The 18,813-nt window shown below is 43.8% G+C and overlaps 1 protein-coding gene across 26 annotated transcripts in view; it reads left to right on the forward strand.

Moving 5' to 3' along the window:
• TACC1 (transforming acidic coiled-coil containing protein 1) overlaps window positions 1–18,813 on the forward strand; it is a 93,867-nt gene that overhangs the window by 41,660 nt on the left and 33,394 nt on the right. For 13 of the 26 annotated variants that reach the window (XM_081046918.1, XM_081046911.1, XM_081046914.1 and 10 more), the window contains one exon: window positions 6,622–6,737. The exons of 2 other annotated variants lie outside the window; for them this stretch is intronic. Coding sequence is in view for 17 of the 24 variants with exons in the window: in XM_081046911.1 (XP_080903037.1) it covers window positions 6,622–6,737 (116 nt within the window). In the remaining 7 variants the exon portion in view is untranslated. Of the gene's footprint in view, window positions 1–5,116; window positions 5,682–6,621; window positions 6,738–18,813 lie in introns of those variants that run through there. 11 more of the 26 variants (XM_081046925.1, XM_081046926.1, XM_081046920.1 and 8 more) reach the window with 4 other exon arrangements.

Here is an 18,813-nt window from a genome sequence, read left to right on the forward strand (position 1 = left end):
GATAGTTCACTGCTTTAAGTAGATCTTTTGTGCTTATTTTTGTTTGCTTGTTTTCAGCTTCGGATTTGTGGTAGTTGGCGGGAAGAATGAGGGATAACATTGGGGTTATTTTCGTTATGTAGAATGAACAGACTGACCTAATTCTGTTTATATCTTTTGTACTCAACAACTATTTCTCTAATAATCCTACACTCCAAGGTAAAGAACTAACATGAATTTTCTTATAAAGTCAATTAACATATGGTCATGATATTTGATGGGGATGAGAGAGAACCTCATAGAACTGGTTCTAAAATGATGCTGGTTTAAGGTAAACATCATAAAACATATTTGTGGGTTTTTTTCCCACTCTCTGAAAGCTGATACGGTATAAATGCTATGTGGCAGTTCTGTTGTCGGTCTCATTGTGCCCCAAGTTGAGTGGCATACTTTCAACTTGGGGGAGTCAAACTGCACTTTTGTGATACAGAACAGAATAAATCAGAGGGTGGATCTGACAAGAGTTGTTCACCAGAGCAAAACCTGGACAAGGATCTCTGAGAAGGCCTAGGTGGGGAGCTCGGCCAGCTGGTTAGTGGATGCAATCTGGATTTCTTTTACTCTTCCTGAAACTCTGAAAGCGTATTAATTAGCCATGGGCATAAATCTGGCTTTTCTCTTTTAAAAAATTAGAAAGGAGGTTCTCTTTATGATATATTTTCCATTGAGAATGCATAGTACAAATTCCCTGATTTGGGTATGTTTGGATAGTGCAGGGAAGATTCCATAGGTGATTATAGCCTATAGGTAAAAGGTAACATCAGATCTTGTAAAGTTAAGATTGTAATGTTAATAGTTGAATGTTGTCAGATGCCGTTATTGGCAATGTTTCCTTGTACAGACATCAGCATGTTCTTGTCTGGTTAGACTGAGGTAGGTCAGAAAAGCAGGCCTCCTGGTAACAATGGCTATTTTTCACTGGAGGGCGCTGTACTATCTGTTTTCCAAATAGTACAGCTACCACCCAGTTCTGACTTTGCAGCTGGTGTCAGGTAAGCAGGAAGCCAGAACGTAGCAGCAGCAACAAATTGAGAGAAGTATCTAGCTGATAAAATCACAAGCTCCAGAGTGGCTGAGAGGGCATTCTGCCTTTTTCCAGTTTGATACAGTGCAGAAGGTACTGAAAGGTAGGAGAGGAGGGTTCTAGATTCAGTTCTAGTACTAATTAACTTTGGGACTTCTGGTAGGTGGTTGCCCTTTCTGGTTCAGTTACCTTATCAGCAAATTGAGAATGAGAATACCTGTCCTGCTACATGAAAGAATGATTGTAAGGATCAGATGAAACTTTATTAATATAAGGTACTATTATCACTACATCATAAAGACCTTCATTTAAATAGTTGAAAAACAAAAAGCTAAGGGCTGAGGGTGTTTAGCTTGGTGAGTGGGGTGAAGACTTTCAATGATCATGTAGAACCACAGGCAGGGAATTCCCCATCATGTCTTGGAAACCTCCTCCAGTGAACAGGATGGCTCTCAAAAAGAAGGGTTGGGGAATGGGAGATGGTCCATTGAGGTTCCACTGAAGCATCTCAACATCGCTGCCATTGGCTGTTTCAATGTCATACGAGCCAGTGCTTTTCCTAAGCCCTTCAGAGCTGCCCAGCCATTTTAGTTACGTCATCAATCTGGCATTTAATCTTAGTTGAAATAGATGTATCTTTTGCTCATCAAATTCTTAAGTTGTTAGAAAATACGGATAAGTTGACGGCTTTGTCAGCCTGCCTGACCTTTCTGGTTTCTCAGTGGTTACTTTATCTCTTTGAGTCCTTTGTGCCATCCTGACCCTACCCTCCCTCCTTGCCTCCTCCACTCCCTCAACATCGTCTCCTACACAGATGCCTTTTTATTTCACTGGCTGCCAGGAACTCCATTTTCTTAGCAGTAGTGGTTTTCTTTTCCTTCCATTTTAAAGTGTTGCCATTGTGCGAGGCTTGCTTACAGCACTGGACAAGTGGAGTGAAAGATGAGGACTCTCATTCCAGTTCTGCTTCTTTTACCCTCTGGAAGAAGCTGTCCCTTCTCTTGGCAGTTTGAAGCAAGGAAAACAGCAGTTTCACAGCTCCCAGGTTGTTACCAGAATGATCTTTCTAATTGGAGATGTTATTTTCTAAAAGCCTTATGATGCCCCTCTGCCCATCCAGGTTCCATGGGCCAGTCAGGCACATGGATAGATGGCTTTGTTTGTCCTGTCCTGGCCTTCACAAGATTTAAAACAATTTAAACTAGTAAGAACTTTAAAGATTGGAAGATTTTAAAAATGAAATCCAGGATTTTGGTTTCTTTTGGAAAATTGTTAGATGGCAACGCTTAGGGGTGGTAGGGCCACCCCTTAGCCAACGCCAGTGTTTTCCAGATACCGTGTTTCCCTAAAAATAACACCTAGCCGACCATCAGCTCTAATTCGTCTTTTGGAGCACAAACTAATATAAGACCCAGTCTTATGACATGACATGACATGACATGACATGACATGACATGACATAATATAACATAAAATCAATTCAAGCTACTGAGTAATTACTTACTTTATTACTCTTCATATTATGTCCAGGAGTTTGCAGAGGAGTGATTTTTCAGAAACTGAGCAATTTGCTTCTCCGGTTTTCAGGCTTCATCTCACTGGGGTCATCACTTGTCCCGGGTTCCGTTCCATGCTGGTTCAAAACTCGATTTCTTCAGGAGGAGTCAGGCTTTAGGAATTTATGTCACCCTAGCCAAACTCATGAGGTCTGTTTGTAAACTAGAATATTCATCTTTTTGCATATTTATTGAGGACCTACTGTGTGTGTGGCCCTGTCCTAATCTTTGAGGAAACAAAAATGAATAATAAATACAATGTGGTCCCTGCCATTCAGAAGCTTATGGTCCAAAAGTGGGACAGATGAGTAAACAAAGAGATTATACATAGTGCTATGTATTATGTATGTTATATATAGTCCAGAAGTGGGACAGATGAGTAAACAAAGAGATTATACATAGTGTGCTAAGTGTAGAGTGACCTCAAGCTCTGGGTTGTCCTGGTTTATACCTGATGTCCTGGTATAACTTAATAGTGCCCCCTTTCAAAACTACCTGAGGGCCACAGTAAAAGTATCTGTGGATGTTTGGGGTATAAAGATGGTAGACAGGAAGGAGAAATCAGCCTGCTTTTCCAGAGAAGGTACTTGAGCTGAGGATAAAGAGGTTCAGGCCGTCAAGGTCTGGGAGTTCAAGGTGGGGGCAGGGGGGAGGGAATGTGCAAAACTGCAGGCCAAAGGGAGATTGTTCTGGAAGCAGCAATTAATTGGTTTAAATTTGTTTCCCAAATTTATCCTGTGGAAAAAATTATCCAGGACACTTGGTAAAAATACAGATTTCTAGATCCTACTCGCAGTTTGAATTTGTTTTTAAAGAAGAAGCACCTCAGGGGATTCTTGAACATATGAGAGGTTCAGAACCAATTCTCTACTGATTATGTCTAGGAATACAAAAAGGCTGGGAATAAAGGGGGACAGGAACAGCAAGACTAGATAGAGCACAAGTCACCGATTAGCCAGGCGGGGGTGACCCCAGGTGACAAAACCCTCAGAAGTAGAACCAGTTGGGAGACACTTATAGTAGAACTGTGAGAAATAGTGATGCAGAGGAATGAAGATTCGAGAACTATTCAGGAGAGGAAGAATGAACAGGACCTAACATATGCCAGTTACTGATTTACATTGGGTAATATTATTTCCAGGCAACAAAATACTTGTGTTAAATGTAGGAATCTGGGGAACCTTATAATCTGAAGGTTTATGTGGTAAACCATAAACCTAAAAATACAGTTGGATAGTGTTGCAGTATATTTCATGTGGACCTAAAACAAAATGACTCCTGCTTACTTCACATCTTCGTACTTTCCAGAACAGTCATGACAATTGTGTTTCTCTCTGGGAAGGAGCTGGGTGAATTCTGTAAGCATCCTGACACCCCCAACACTTTCATCTAGACTTCAGGCAAATCCCTGCCCTTCTCTGATGGTGAGACTACCTGCCTTGTCTTATCTTGCACTAGTTTTGCTTTTGTTTTTGTTACTGAATGTGTAAAACCATCATGATTCATCAACGTGCCAACGACTTTGTTCCTGAGTTCTGGAGCTGGTCTCTCTGGGGGAACCTGCAACCAACTTCACAGATTCACCGTAACTCTGGGAAATCATCACAGGACAAGAAACACCTTCTCCAGCCACGGAGACCATGAAGCCTGTTGTTTGCGGTGGCTGATTCACTTCGAGCTTTGGTGGCTCTGCGGAACAATCCCTTGATGGACAACGAGGAACGTCAGAGAGCTCTGCCTTCAAGCATTAAGAGGGTTATTTTGAAGGCTGCCTTCACCGGGCCTGTGGGCATCCTTCTGAAGCAGTAAACTAAGTCAGAAATCACAGACTTGGAAGTTAGGAAAAGAAAGCCTCAAAAAGGAGAACGGGAAACCGATCAGGCTAGAATTCCACAGGATAATTTAGCATCCTTTACCCGAGACCTGGCCACAGAAGAGTCCAAGAGTGCGGTTTAAGGAGGGCCAAAGCCTCCAAAATTCCAGTCCTCGGCTACTCTTGTACTAGCGTTGCTACAGGGGATTTCCAAGTCTTGGGAGTGATAGGATTGAAGGTGAACAGGCTGAAATCTTCCACGCTGTCAATATCAGGGAGGGGAAAAACGCCAGTCAACAATGGCCTCAAAGTTTTGTGTTTTTTTTTTACTATTAAGGGGCTTAACTTTTGTGTGATCCAGTATCACCAACGCCATTAAATCACAGTGGTAAGATGAAAAAATTAAAAAGGGAAGGAGGAAAAACCCAGCGTGCACGGACCAAGAAAAATGGATCTTCCCTGCTCCTGACACTGACGGAGCTGTTGGGGGTGCGAGGGTCCAGCGCCCTCTGCCTGAATCGCAGCCGGGAAGCCCCTTTCCCGCAGTCCAGGCGCGACCAGAGTGGCGCCGGGAAGGGGGGATCCGGCGGGCGCGCCGTAGACTTCAAAGGCCCTGCGCCGCCGCCACCCCCGCGCGCGCGCACTAGTAGTACAGTCCGAGGGGGCGGCTCCTGGGGCGCGGCTCCCGCGGCAGCTGATGCGCGCCGCGCTAGCGGGTCAGCGGGACCCTGGAGCCCGACACCCCGAGTCCCCGAGATCCGGAGTCCCCGAGCCCCCGTGTCGCCGGGCGCTGCGGACCAGGGCCCCGAGGAGGCCCCAGGAGAGGCCTCTTTCCGGCGGGAGTCTCTCGGCTCCCGGGGCGCCGCAGCCGCCCGGTTTGGGAAGGAGGACCCGGAGGAAGCGGCACAGCCTGCGGGCTGAGAGGAAGCGCTTCCACCCGGGCCCCCGACGGTGCTCGTTTAACCACATCCGCGCCTCCGCTGGAAACGCTTACAGGCGCCTGTCACCGGTTCCCTCCATTTTGAAAGGGGAAAAAGGCTCTTCCCCTTCCCCTACTCTTAGGAGCTGGAGCGGGAGGAGCGGCGCTCATGGCATTCAGCCCTTGGCAGATCCTGTCCCCCGTGCAGTGGGCGAAATGGACGTGGTCCGCGGTGCGCGGCGGGGGCGCCGGAGAGGACGGGGCCGGAGGGCCGGAGGGCGACCCCGAGGAGGAGGACTCGCAAGCCGAGACCAAATCCTTGAGTTTCAGGCAAGTACACGCATCCCTGCCGAGATGCCGACGTGCTGCCATCCATCCATCTGCGCTCATTCTGTGCGTGTGTGTGGTCGCCCACCCGCGTAACCATATTCATGGCAATGCTCCGTCCCTGCCTGTACCCAGGTCCTCGCTGTGCGTTCAGAAGTTCAGGACGTTCTGTCGTCCTAGGTATTTTCTTCCCCCCCGCTTTCGGTATGAGCTTTCTGAGCCTAACCCAGAATCTGCAGCGTCTCCGCATCCCGGTTTAGTTCAGTCACTTTCTATAAGCTTCAATCCCCCGGGTCCCCCACCCCCACACACACACACACATAGTCATTGATGACACCCGGTGTGATTTGGGGCCCTCCCGGTGGGGAGGAAGTCGCTCTGTGTCCCTAAAACACAGTCATGGTAAAAGAAGGTCGCGTGATGACAGGCCCCTGGCAGCTGGTGAGAAATGGTGGTCTCTTCTGCTCTGTCACCGTGTGATTGCGGAGAGCAGGTGACAGCATTCTCTGCCTCGAGCTGAGGGAGTTCCAAACAGGTAGAGGCCTGCCGAGGAATCAGGCATCAGGGTGAGAATTGGTTTAGTTTTTTTAGGGGGAGAGGGCAGTCTTTATTTTTAAGTCTCTGGGAAAGGGCTCTTGTGAGACAAGGAGTCTGTTGGAAAGCGCCTTTTTTGGGTGTCGGAGGGAAGGATGACATCAAAATAAATGGTGCTGGAGCAAAAGCTCCAGAGGATGGAGGAGATTTCAGGGAGACAGGATGCCCGGACGGAAGCCCTGCTAGAACATCGGTGGGCGATGCGCCCACAGGCCACTCGGTGCTGAGGATCAGTGGGTTGTAAAGTTAGGCAGAAATTCTACGTTTTAGCCTTTGCGGATATCTAGATTATATAGGGTGTCGGAAATACCGTTGAAAGTGGTAATTCCTCATTTTTCCCCCTTGGCAGCTCGGATTCTGAAGGTAATTTTGAGACCCCTGAAGTTGAAACGCCAATCAGATCACCTCTCAAGGAAACCTGTGATTCATCACTAGGATTAGCAGGACATGGGGCCAAAACCCAAGGTAAGGAAAAACTTTCATTTTTTTTTGCCCCTTTTGTTTTGAAGTTTTGAAAATGTAAACGGGGGAAGGAAAGGAGTTAACTTAGGGCCATTTAAAAAGGTCTGGATTGCCTCCTTGCCGAAAAAGAGCTGTTTTAAAGCTCCTGGTTTACTTGAAATGTATGTTTGCTTTTTGGGAGTGTGGTGGTCAGAGGCTTTCTTTCCTAAGTAGTTTGTACATTTGCAGGATGAGATTATCATTATTAAACCTTCCTGCTGGGCCCTTCCTCTCAGCCCCTAAAAAAACAAACGTATGTAGGAATGCAGTTGTGGAGGTGTGTTTAGATTTGGCTTCACAAATTTTTTGGGCTAAGTCCCTCTCTGCAGGGGTGTGGCTGAAAACAAAAATTACAGGTAAGAGTGGACTGTTTTTAGATAAGGAGGAGTCTTAAGAGGCTGTTTCAAAATTGCTTACCCCTCCCCTCCCTCTTCCAGGCAGAAATGGTGGGGAGCCCCTCAGTCTACCTAAGAAAACCTGGCACAGAGATTATCTCCTAGCCCCTCAGAGCCCAACCTTGAGCTTGCCCTTCATCTACAGAAGCTTCTGCTGTTCCACTTAATTAGTAGAAATCTTTTTTGTCAGACAGCCAGTTTTGAGTAAAATTTCACCTGTCCTGATAGAATTCATTTATGTATTCAGTAAATAAGAGTACACTGTGATTTAGCAGTGAAAAAGTCCTGCTCTCACCGAGCTAACATTAAGGAGGGTGATAGACCTTTTAAAGGTTAAGCGAAATATATATGTCAGCTTGTCTTAAGTATTATGGGGAAAAATAAAGCAGGAGAAGGAGGTATAAGGTGTAGGGGGTGGGGAAAGGAGATGCTGAAGGGTAATTAGGGGGAGCCTTCGTGATAAGGAGACTTGAGCAGAGCCCTGAAGGAAGATGGAGGGAATAGTCTTGCAGATTCTTGGGGAGACAATCTTTCCAGCAGAAGGAATGGTATCTGTAAAGGTCTGAGACAGGACCAGTCTGTCTCAGGGTGAGGCTCTGAGGTGGGAAAGGAGCAGTGTGTTTGAGGACCAGTGAAGGGGCCTGTGTGGCTGGAGTGGAGTGATAGGCAGGGAGCAGTAGGAGCTGAAGTCAGCCAGGTAAGGGGACTTCTGGATCCCATTGTAATGATGCATTGATTTTCTTTCTGAGTGAGATAGGAAGCCTTTAGAGGATGTGTTAGCTTTCTAGGGCTACCTTCAGGAAGTACCACAAACTGGGTGACTTAAAACAACAGAAATGTATTCTGTCACAGTTTTGGAAGCCAGACCTCCAAAATCAAGGTGTCCCCAGGGCCATGCTCCCTCCAGAGGTTCTAGGGAAGAATTCTTCCTTGTTTCTTGTGGTTGCCAGCACTCCTTGGTGTTTCTTGGCTTGTGGCAGCATAACTTCAGTCTCTGCCTCCTTCTTGACACAGCCATCTTCTCCCTGTGTGTCTCTGTCTTCACATGGCATTCTTACAAGGACACCAGTCACTGGGTTTAGGGGCCACCCTAATCCAGTATGACCTCACCTTAACTTGATTACATCTGCCAAGATACTATTTCCAAATAAGGTCACATTCACAGGTGGGTGGGGGGAATTAGGACTTCAGCATATCTTTTTGAGAGAACTCAATTCAACTCACAACAGAGGGCTTTGAGCAGAGGGATTGTGCTTTGACTTTCTTTTTAAAAGGACTCTAGAATGGATGTCCTTTTTATGGTTTTTCTCTATTCCAGTGTATATCATTGTCACCTTATAGTGGCAGATAGAGCCAGCCTTCAGTTAGCCAGTTACCTAGTTTTTGATTTGATTATGACTTCTTTTTCCCCAATGGTTATTGTATTTTATTGCTTGGTAACCCCTCACAGGTTGCTGAGGGAAGTCAGTTTCTCTATGATAGACATCATGAGGAAGCTGGATTATTGGTGAAATACATACCAGCTTTCTGTGATTTGCTTTCACTTTAAATTGTGAGCTCCATATTGCGCATCCCCTGCTTAGAATTTCTACCTTCCACTCTCCCTGGGCGGCTTTTTACCAGTTGTTTTAGGCAGAGACCACTTGGGAACAGGCAAATTTGTGGATTGGAGAGTGCTTTGTAGCACTCTCAGTGCCCGAAGTTGCCACTTGTTTTTCAGAGCTTCCCTTTTCTTCTCTCAAGATTGGCAGATCAGAAAGGGAGATTTAAAAGCTTGAAAAAACTATTTTGTAGCCTTCCCACCAAATTTAAATAAAGCTCACAAGATTTGTTAAGTAGCTATTTGAAAGCCTCTTTGAATTTCCGTCAGCTTGGGCAGCCCCTTCCTCACCATTCTGGGAGCCGGTAGTCTGATTCATCCTGACAGATTCTTTGCTAGTTGAATAGTGGCCTGTATGGCCCAGGCCTCCAGAGCCATAGAGACCCAATTGTTTGGTCCTTCCAGTGCCGTGACTCATTATTACTGGTTTTGGTAACTACACTCTCTTTGTCACTCTCTTTAAAAGTTTTCCTTTTAGAGAAAAACTTTTATAGAGTCATGGACCAGGAAAGTTCTGTGGAGTTCATGATTGCAGGCTATGTATATGGGGGGGGGGGGGGGGGGATGGTGGTGTAGAGTCTAGGAAACAATCATTGCATATTAGGAAATTTCTTAATTTAGGGTCTTTATATAATAGCATGATTGCTCATAGACCTGGTACTATCCTGCCTTCTAGGGTTCCTTCTGTCCAACTTCTAGAGCTAGGCCAGAGTCCTGTAGATGGCCTTGTCATACATCCACAGTAAACATAAAAATGCAACCGGTCTGACCAAGCACAGGTCTGACCAAGGAAGAAATCAGTGGGCAAAAATTCCTGGAGAGACATTTCCAACTGAAGTCTAATTTCTGGGCCTGGATGGTTCTTTTTCCCAAAATCATTGGTTACTTGGCTCCTGATAAAGTTAGTCTTTCATGTTTCTGTGGTTCCAGGACATGGTGGAACAGCAGGTATAGATTATATAAGCCTGTATCTTCTGGAGTGATGAATTATGTGTTACGCCTTCGGGTTGGAGCTAACATGTAAAAGATTCTAGCTTCCTGGTACATAATGGCCCTCAAATGTGGGAGCTCTATCCCTCCCTGTGCCATACCCATGGCCCCGCACCCCAGCCTCCGCACCCCAGCCTCCGTCTAGTTCTTTGAAGTCAGGGAAACATTTACATCTATTTTGAAGTTAATTGTCTCTTATTGGAAGTTTTTTAGGGACTTGGAGTATCTGAACTCTGTAATAACTTCTTAAAGACAAGATTGTATGCCATTTTAGAAATTAAACAGTGGATGAAGCTGTGGGTTTTTCGTTTTTGTTTTTTAAGCTACAAATAGAAGCTGGTTTCAGACTAACTGGTAAAATAAAACTATAGCCAAAGAGCTTTCTTAAAAATACCAGAGTGGTGGCTGTGTTTGCTCTGGTAGTTCTGTGTTTGCTATTTGTCTGCCTTCCCCCACAAAGGATGTTTAAGCTGCTGCTGTTGTTCTTTCTCTCTGCTGGGTGATGTATCAGTGAGGAGATTACCTGCTAAGAAAGGACTTTTGAAAGAGGTACAATCTCAAGTTCATTCTGCCCTTTTTCTTTGGGGCAGGGAGGTTTATGGACTGTGGTTTTGTCCATTAGTTTAGACTACAAAAGCTGCAGTGGATGTCCTCTACTACTTGAGGTCCACCCACTTACACACACCCACCTTTACTTACAGATTGTTACCAATCTTTGAGAAAGAATCTTAAGTCATGCAGAACTTCTGATATGCCCTGGGAACAACTAGTTAAACCTACCTTGTTTGATGTGTTAATTAGACACCTAGGTATTTCAAAGACTACTGTAGTCCTCCAGAATAGAAGGAAAGAGATAAACAGGATCAGTCCACAGGTATTTACTCCTGGAGGACTTGTGGAGAACGCAGAGTTGTTTGTTGACACAATTTTGGTAGTCTTCATCTGGAATTAGCAAACGATGGCTCAGAGACCAAATGTGGCTTGCTGCCTGCTATTGCCTGTTATTGTTCTGCCTGACAGCTAAGAACTGTTTTTACATTTTTAAATGTTTGAAAAAAATTCTGCGATGTGTGAAAATTATATGAGATTCAAATTTTAGGGCCCATAGATAAACTTTTGTTGGAAGGCAACCACACTCATTCATTTAGGTGTTGTCTGTGGCTGCTTTCACGCTGTAATAGCAAGGCTGAGTACTTGGAACAGAGACCAAATAAATGGCCAGAAAAGCCTAACAGAAAAGTTTGCTGACTTAGATCCACAATTGACAATTTTGGTAAAAATACAAAATGTAAGTAATTTGGGATAATGACTTTTAAGAAAGTGGTGAGGCTATACCTGACTGACAAATGAAGTGTCGGCGCTGGGTGCCATCGTTGTAGGCTCCTAAGTCAGGTAAGGCCTTAGGGAGTGACTGCTGTGGGCTAGCTAGTTGTCTCTTGCAAAACGGAAATGATGTGATTGGTCTGTCAGTGTACCTGATTCTCAACTGACAAAAAAAATCTCAGGAGTTACGACAAAAGGAAATTAGGGGAGAATGGAGAGAATTTTGCAATTATTTACTCTGAGTATAAACATACAGACTTTTAACTTGTGCCCCTCAAGTATTTTTAATGTAACTTTGGGTATTTGAGATTTGTAATTTGACTGTTGATACGACATATTGTTGGTATATTCATATATTATATGGTTGGGATGGTACATTTATTGGAATGTTTTAGACTGTACATATGTAAGACCTAAAAGGGAGATCTCATTAAAATCTAAGCCTCAGATTTTCTGTTTTAAGGCTTTGGGTTAGATGTATATGAGTGAATGCTATGCGAACTTTTTTATTAGGTACACATTGGAGTGTGCCAGTCAAATCTATGAGAATGATTCTCCTGGGGATTTAGTTTAACATCCTCTCCCTGCCCCTACCACAGGGATTGCTTTATTAGAATTTCCTAGAAATAATGGGACTAATCAGGACCTTTAATGTTACCTAGTCCAACAGTTCAACCCACATGGCTCCTTTGACAGCATCCTAGGGTAATGCTTTTATTTTATTTTTTATTTTTGTTTATTATTGACTCTTACACAGTTTAAAATTTTATATTCTATTTTTTAATATTATCGTAAGATGTTAAAGGCTTGAAAACTTAAGCAACATGATACAATTCCATTTTTCCCCATATGTTTTTCGTTCTCAACTTGTAGAACTAGTTAGTAAGTGGAATCAGAACCATATTTCTTTGCTGCTCTATTTATCCTTGTGTAAATGAGCCGTTTAGGGAGTTCCCCTACTTCTGTATGGTGCTTGACCCAAAGAGAATGTCTTCTTGAAGAAAAAGTATAGTGTTTTTAGCAAAGACCTCAGAGAGTGTGAAACTGCACAGTGTTCGAATAAAAAACTAAGGGGCAGGGCTAAAGTCTGCCTGCCAAAAGCAAAGATTTTAGTAACTGTCAAGCTGTATTTTTCTTCTAAGGTAAATAATAAATTCAAGACCTTTTTAAGAAATACTATGATTAAATTCATTTCCAACTTACAGTCCCCAGTTTTGGGCTTACCTGAGCATTGAATAAAGCAGTATAACTTACTCAGATAGTTTCTGGTGGTGGAAGCATATTTTTATGTGTATGGGTTGTGGGGGGACCCTTTTAAAATTGCTGCTGCTATTTAATGCTCCATCTACAAATGGGTTGGTCTAAAGCCATTTAAATATTTCAATTAAAGAGTGGTTAGTGTCTTTTTCAAGTGACCACTAATACTGTTCATAGGAAACCCTGGCGGTAACCATTTGTCACAGTCTCCTAAACTCAGAGTAGTGATGGGAAGGAAGGTCATGTTGATGCACCGGAAACAACCATCTCGGTAGGAGTTGATAAATAAGGATTGCTAGGTCGTTCAGGAACTGTTAACTTTGGGCCTAGAAAGGAATTCCTGCTTGTAAGTTCGAGATCTCACCTTCACCTTTACGTGTACATGAACCTAATTTTGAGTTCACACAAACATGATTGGATCCCCAGGGGTAGGTTGATGATGGCCAAATTCAAGGGAATAGTAACTGGATGGAGTATTTCATTAATTCACAAATTAAAAAAAAAAGTAATTTGACAGTTACCTTTGGGATACATATACTCTGCAGGTACCCTCTTTCCTATGTCATTGCTGGAAATATAACAAATTACTGATCTCCAGCATTCCCACTACAAGACTCCCCCCTCGCGGACCACTAACTTTCTATTTCAGCTGTATTTGTTGGATGTATTGGAAGCAAGTAGCTTATTTTTTTTTGTTTCTGTACAGCGTCTAATTTTATTTTTATAACAATGATGCTGTAAGCTAGGACATGTGATTTCCATTCCACAGATTGCAAAATTGAGGCCAGAACCTTTACTGCTTGTAATACAGCAGGGTCTTAAATTCAGTTTTTAAGATGGAAGATCCAGAGCTTTTTGGAACATATTATACAGCTTCTCTCCCCAGAGAATGTGTGAATCTCTCTTTTCACTGACTGAAGAGAAGACTTACCAGAGGAAATAAAGGTTCTTAAATGTTGCCCAGACAGTGTGATGGGGGAAAGCATCTTCCTAAGTCTCCTTTTAAGTGGTACCTATATATTTTTTTAATTCTGCAGGGGATACATCTTCCACATTTGATAACTTGGCATATGTAATATATGAAGTATAAAATATATTTTAGGAATTTTGAACATCAGACATTTGGAAGTTTACTGCACAATTTAGATACAGAGTCAGAAGCAAAAAAAAAAAAAGCATCAATGGGTAGCAGTGCTGTTGGATAGAAAATATTTTACTTCCTTAATGCTTCGCTTCAGCTCATCAGTGAGAAATAAAGAGGAAATGGACACATTGAGTAATCGCTTTGCTTTCCTCTCCGCCTGTGAGTCATGTGTGGGTGAGGAGAGGCAGGAGCACAAAGGCTCTGCAGCCTCCCGAGACTCTGCACCTATTTGGGGTGGGAAGAGGTGTTTCTAAGAGGCCTATATTAGTTTCCTATTACTGCATACCAGGATACTCCAAAAATTATTAGCAGTTTAAAGCAGTAAACATTTATTGTCTCATAGCTTTCATCGGTCTGGAACTTGGGAGCAGCTTGGCTGCATGGCCTGGCTTAGGGTTACTTGTGGGAACAGTCAGTGTTGGCCAGGATGTCGTCATCCGCAGGCCCGACTGGGGCGAGGGGTCCTGTCCTCAGGCAGCTCACTCACGCCTGGCAAGTTAGTGATGTTGGTGGGAGGCCTCGGTTCACCATGGGGGTGGACCTCTCACTCCAGCCGGGCGGCTAACTGCCCACAGAGTGAGTGACCCAAGAGCAAGATGGAAGCGGCGCTGTCTTGTGTGACAACAAATGACTGATGAGAAATCTACTGTTATTTCCACAGTATCCTCTTGGTTACATAGGTCAGTCCAAGAATGTGACTGCCAGTAGGTGGGACTCATTGGGAACCATCTTGGAGGCTGGTTCCCCTAAGGCCCTTTTCTACTCTAAAAAAAAAAAAAAAAAAAGGTTCATACCAAAGGGTATAATTTCAAAGACTACAAAGTTTTTTTCATTACTCTCTTCCTTCAGGGCCTATTCACTGTCTCCCCACCCTTCCTGCTGCCCCTTTTCTTAGTAGAGGAGCAAAAGAGGCAGGAAAATGGCATGGCCTTCAGCCAGGGTCCCTGTGTTGGTGGAGGTATGTCATGTGCCCAGTGTACTGGCTGCTTTTGCTCTGTCTGGAGGCTCCTCTCTTGCGGCCTCTTTTTCTTTATCCTGCATCAGCTTCCCAGCTCTGTGTGGGCGGTTGCTCCTTTGTGAGAGAGGCAGTTGGTATTTTGAGTTCTCCAGTAATTATTTCTGAAGAGATGCACATTATGGTTGTTTGGCAGCAACACAGTGAAGTTACACAATCTCACATCTCTGCAAAGGAGTCCCATCTGGTTGCACGTGCTCTTTCGTGCTCTTTCTCCCCTTGCTCTTCGTGTTGCAATACCTTGGGGATGGATGTAGGAGGAGTTGTGTGGGGAGGGCCCTCTATGATTTCTGTCTGTGGTAGGGGGTGTCTACTCCATTGGAAACAGTCACCTTGAACAAATCCAGGTGGTTCCAAAACTCAGGGACATCTCCTGTGTGAGAAGGGAGGACTTACTCATTGTTGGATTTGCTTCACTGGGGAGGTTTTGGCTTCCTGGTGAGCAGACACTTCTTGAATAGTGGGCCCCGCCCTCTTACCTCGAATCTTGGCCTTCAGAGGAGAGGGTTTGGTTCTCTTTTAAAATAAAATAGCATAATGTGCTGGTTTTGAAATTTGAAGTACTTCCTTTATTCTTAGTACCGTGTTTCCCCAAAAGTAAGACCGGGGTCTTATGTTAATTTTTGCTCCAAAAGACGCGTTAGGACTTATGTTTGGGGGATGTCATCCTGAAAAATCATGCTAGGGCTTATTTTCCGGTTAGGTCTTATTTTCGGGGAAACATGGTACAAGTCTTTTCAGTTTATCAAGTGGCTTTCCACTTGATTTAAAAAAAAAAAAGATTTTATTGGGGCAGGGGAACAGGACTTTATTGGGGAACAGTGTGTACTTCCAGGCCTTTTTTCCAAGTCAAGTTGTTGTCCTTTCAGTCTTACTTGTGCGCAGCTCAGCTCCAGGTCCAGTTGCCAGTTGCTAGTTGCAGGGGGCGCAGCCCACCATCCCTTGGTGGGAGTTAAACCGGCAACCTTGTGGTTGAGAAGACACGCTCCAACCAACTCAGCCATCCGGGAGCTCATCCGGGAGCTCAGCGGCAGCTCAGCTCAAGGTGCCATGTTCAATCTTAGTTGCAGGGGGCGCTGCCCACCATCCCCTGCGGGACTGGAGGAGTTGAATTGGCAACCTTGTGGTTGAGAGCCCACTGGCCCACGTGGGAATTGAACCGGCAGGCTTCGGAGTTAGGAGCACGGAGCTCCAACCGCCTGAGCCACCGGGCCGGTCCCTCCAGTTGATTCTTTAGTCTTATATTTTAGAGTGAGCCTTTCTTGGGAGTTAGAAGGTTATCTCCCAAGAACAACATAGTACCTGTCGCTTACAAAAAGCAATTATTAACCTCCCCTCCCCTCATCCTTAGTTCCTGGGCAATGTTTTCGTTTGGTGTTTTTTTAGAGGGTGGGGAAGAGGAAGTTTGGACAGGTAGCTTGTTGGCTGGGTTTGGTCCACGGGTGTGTGTGTTGATGTTGTTTTTCTGCTTTAAGCAGTAACATCTTGAAGTCCTGGCATACCTAAGAGGATCTGCCTTTTCCTGCCTTTGCTCACTCAATTGGAACCCCGACCTGGGGCCCCAGTGGTTGTCAGGGGAATGTGAGCTCTGCAGCCCACACCCTTAGGTTCTACCCAGCCTTCCTGGAAAAGGCCTGCTTTTCCTGTTGTCCTGCCCCTGGACAACGCATAGTGTTCACGTCAACTCCATCTTAAGGCTGATGCCTTGACTAAGTGGTGAAGAAAGTACATATATAAAATGTATTTCAACTTTGGGGGAATCAGTGAGACTGGGTACTCAGAGGCATGAAACTGAAAAAAACCCTCAAACTTGCCTAAATGTTAACATGTACCTTATTAACAGTCTCCTCAGGTCAGACCACTAGCAGAAAGGGTGGCACAAGTGCCAGGATCACACTTAGTTCCCTTGAATCCCTTAATTCAAACCTGGGAGAGTAGGGGGTGAGAGGACAAGACCAAACACCCATTTAAAGGAGGAGGGTTCTTCAAAGGGAAAGGATCAAAGAAGAACAAATGTTGATCCTTGGCAGCTGTTGTGTAGAGCTGAATGGCTTTATCACTACTTATATGCACTTTTTTTCTGTATAAAAAAAGGTAAGCACGTGAGAGGTCATCCTTTATGTGTATGCATTTGTTCAGCAGTGGGCACTCATTGAGCATCAGCTCCGTTTGGGGCGCTTGGTTTCTGCTTTCGGGGTACAAAGGAGACTAGGGGTAAGTCCTCCGTAGAGCTCAGAGTCTGGGGGAAGCTAGCTGCTTTCTAACTCCTTGGCTTCCCCAGACATTTTAGCAACAAGTAGGTAGTTTTCACAGCAAATAGGTAGTTTCGCAAGGGAACGTGTGAGGGAGGTTTTGGGAAAAGTAAAATGGTAAAAATTAGAACTAAAAAAAAAAAAAAAAAAACTATCTCCCTAAACAACAACAACAAACCCACAAAAGCTTTTTGAGCTTGACGATTGTCATATCCCTAGCGTAGTTCATGTAGTTAGCTGTATCTGTTGCAGGAGAGAGGAATGATGTCATGTTTTTTTTGTTTGGTTTTTTTTTTTGCCTCCTGCAAATAGAATTTAGCTAGCACATCATCCGCTTCCTCAAGAGAGAGTTAAAATCCCAAATTGGTGTGACGGTGAGACCTACCACCTCTCTCAAGTATTTGTCCCTACAAGTGATACACATAAAAGATGATTTCAAGCATTTTCTGAAATCGAAGTCTGTGGTGTAGTAGAACATTTTATTAGGGATTTGAGGACACTGCTCCTGCTGTTACCCTCTGAGCCTCCATGTTCTTTTGTTAAAAAACAGTTTGATTGAGATGTAATTCACATGCAATACAGTTCACCCATTTAAAGTGTGTGTAATTCAGTGGTTTTCAGTATATGAGCAGAATTGTACAACTGTTGCCTCAGTCAAATTTTTAGAACATTTTATCACTCCGTAAAAGAAACTCTGTACCCATCAGCAGCCACCCCCCAATCCTCTCCCATTCCACCCTCCAGTGCTAGGCAACTGATAATCTACTTTGTGTCTCAACAGATTCGCTTATTCTAGACATTTCATACAAATATGTAGTCTTTATGACTGGCTCTGTTCAGTTACCATAATGTTTCCAAGGCTCATTCCCGTTGTAGCATGTATTAGTACTTTTTTCCTTTTTTATTGTGGATTAGTATTCCATTATATGGATATACTGTGTTTTGTTTACCCATTTATCATTTGATGAACACTTGGGTTATTTCCACTTTGAGGCTATTTAATGAGTAATGCTGCTATGAATATTTATGTTCAAGTTTTTGTGTGAATGTATGTTTTCATTTCTTTTGGGTATATGCCTACTAGTGGAATTGCTGGGTCATAAACGATAACTATTTCTAACATTTTTTGCAGAGCTGTCACACTTTTAAAGGGGCTGCACCATCTTACTTTCATACCAGCAGTGTATGAGGGTTTGAATTTCTCCATGTCTTTGATAACACATATTGTTACCTGTCTGTTGATTGTAGCCATCTTAGTAGTTGTGGAATGGTATCTCATTGTGGTTTTGATTTGATTTAGTTTTGATTTGGAATTTCCGTAAGTGGTTAACATTGTTCAGCATCTTGTTGGCTATTTGTATATCTTTTTTAGCAAAGTATTTATTGAGATTCTTTGCCTACTTTTTTAATTGGGTTATTTATCTGTTTATATTGAGTTGTAAGAGCACTTTATATATTCTAGATACAAGTCCCTTTTTAGATATGTGATTGTGAATGTTTTCAATGTTTTCTCCTGCTCTGTGGGTTGTCTTTTCACTTTTTTGAGGGTATCATTTGAAGTGTAAAAGTTTTAAGTTTTGATGAAGTTCAAATTACCCATTTTTTCTTTTGTCCTGCCTGCTTTGGGTGTCATCTAAGAAGGCTTTGCCTAACCAGCGGTCTTGGGAGAAGTCGAGGTAGAGCAGGTTGGGGTTGGAAATCGGAATCCTGTAGTGAAATGAAAGACAAGAGAAATGGGTTGAAGGGGATTAGGCTTGGGGTAAGAAGCGATTTTTGTGCTTAATAAGAAGGATTCTGGGCCTCTGCATATCAGTTTTATGTCTTTCTATGTTTAAATTGAACAAGGACGGACAGTCTACACACTGATCTTCCCGTTTTCTACATAATGCACTTTTGACATCGTCGCGGATGAGTGCATGCAGGCCTGTGTCACTGTGGAGAGCTGTGTAGTGTTCCACGGTGCACCTGAAGTAGCTGTCAGTCCCCTATGGTACTTCATAATGGCACAGTGTGTAGGAAGCAAGTCCTAAGTACACATCCTCATCCTTATACGTATGTGTATTT

This window comes from Rhinolophus hipposideros (genome assembly GCF_964194185.1).
Source record: "Rhinolophus hipposideros genome assembly, chromosome: 4".
NCBI classification, from domain to species: Eukaryota; Metazoa; Chordata; class Mammalia; order Chiroptera; family Rhinolophidae; genus Rhinolophus; species Rhinolophus hipposideros.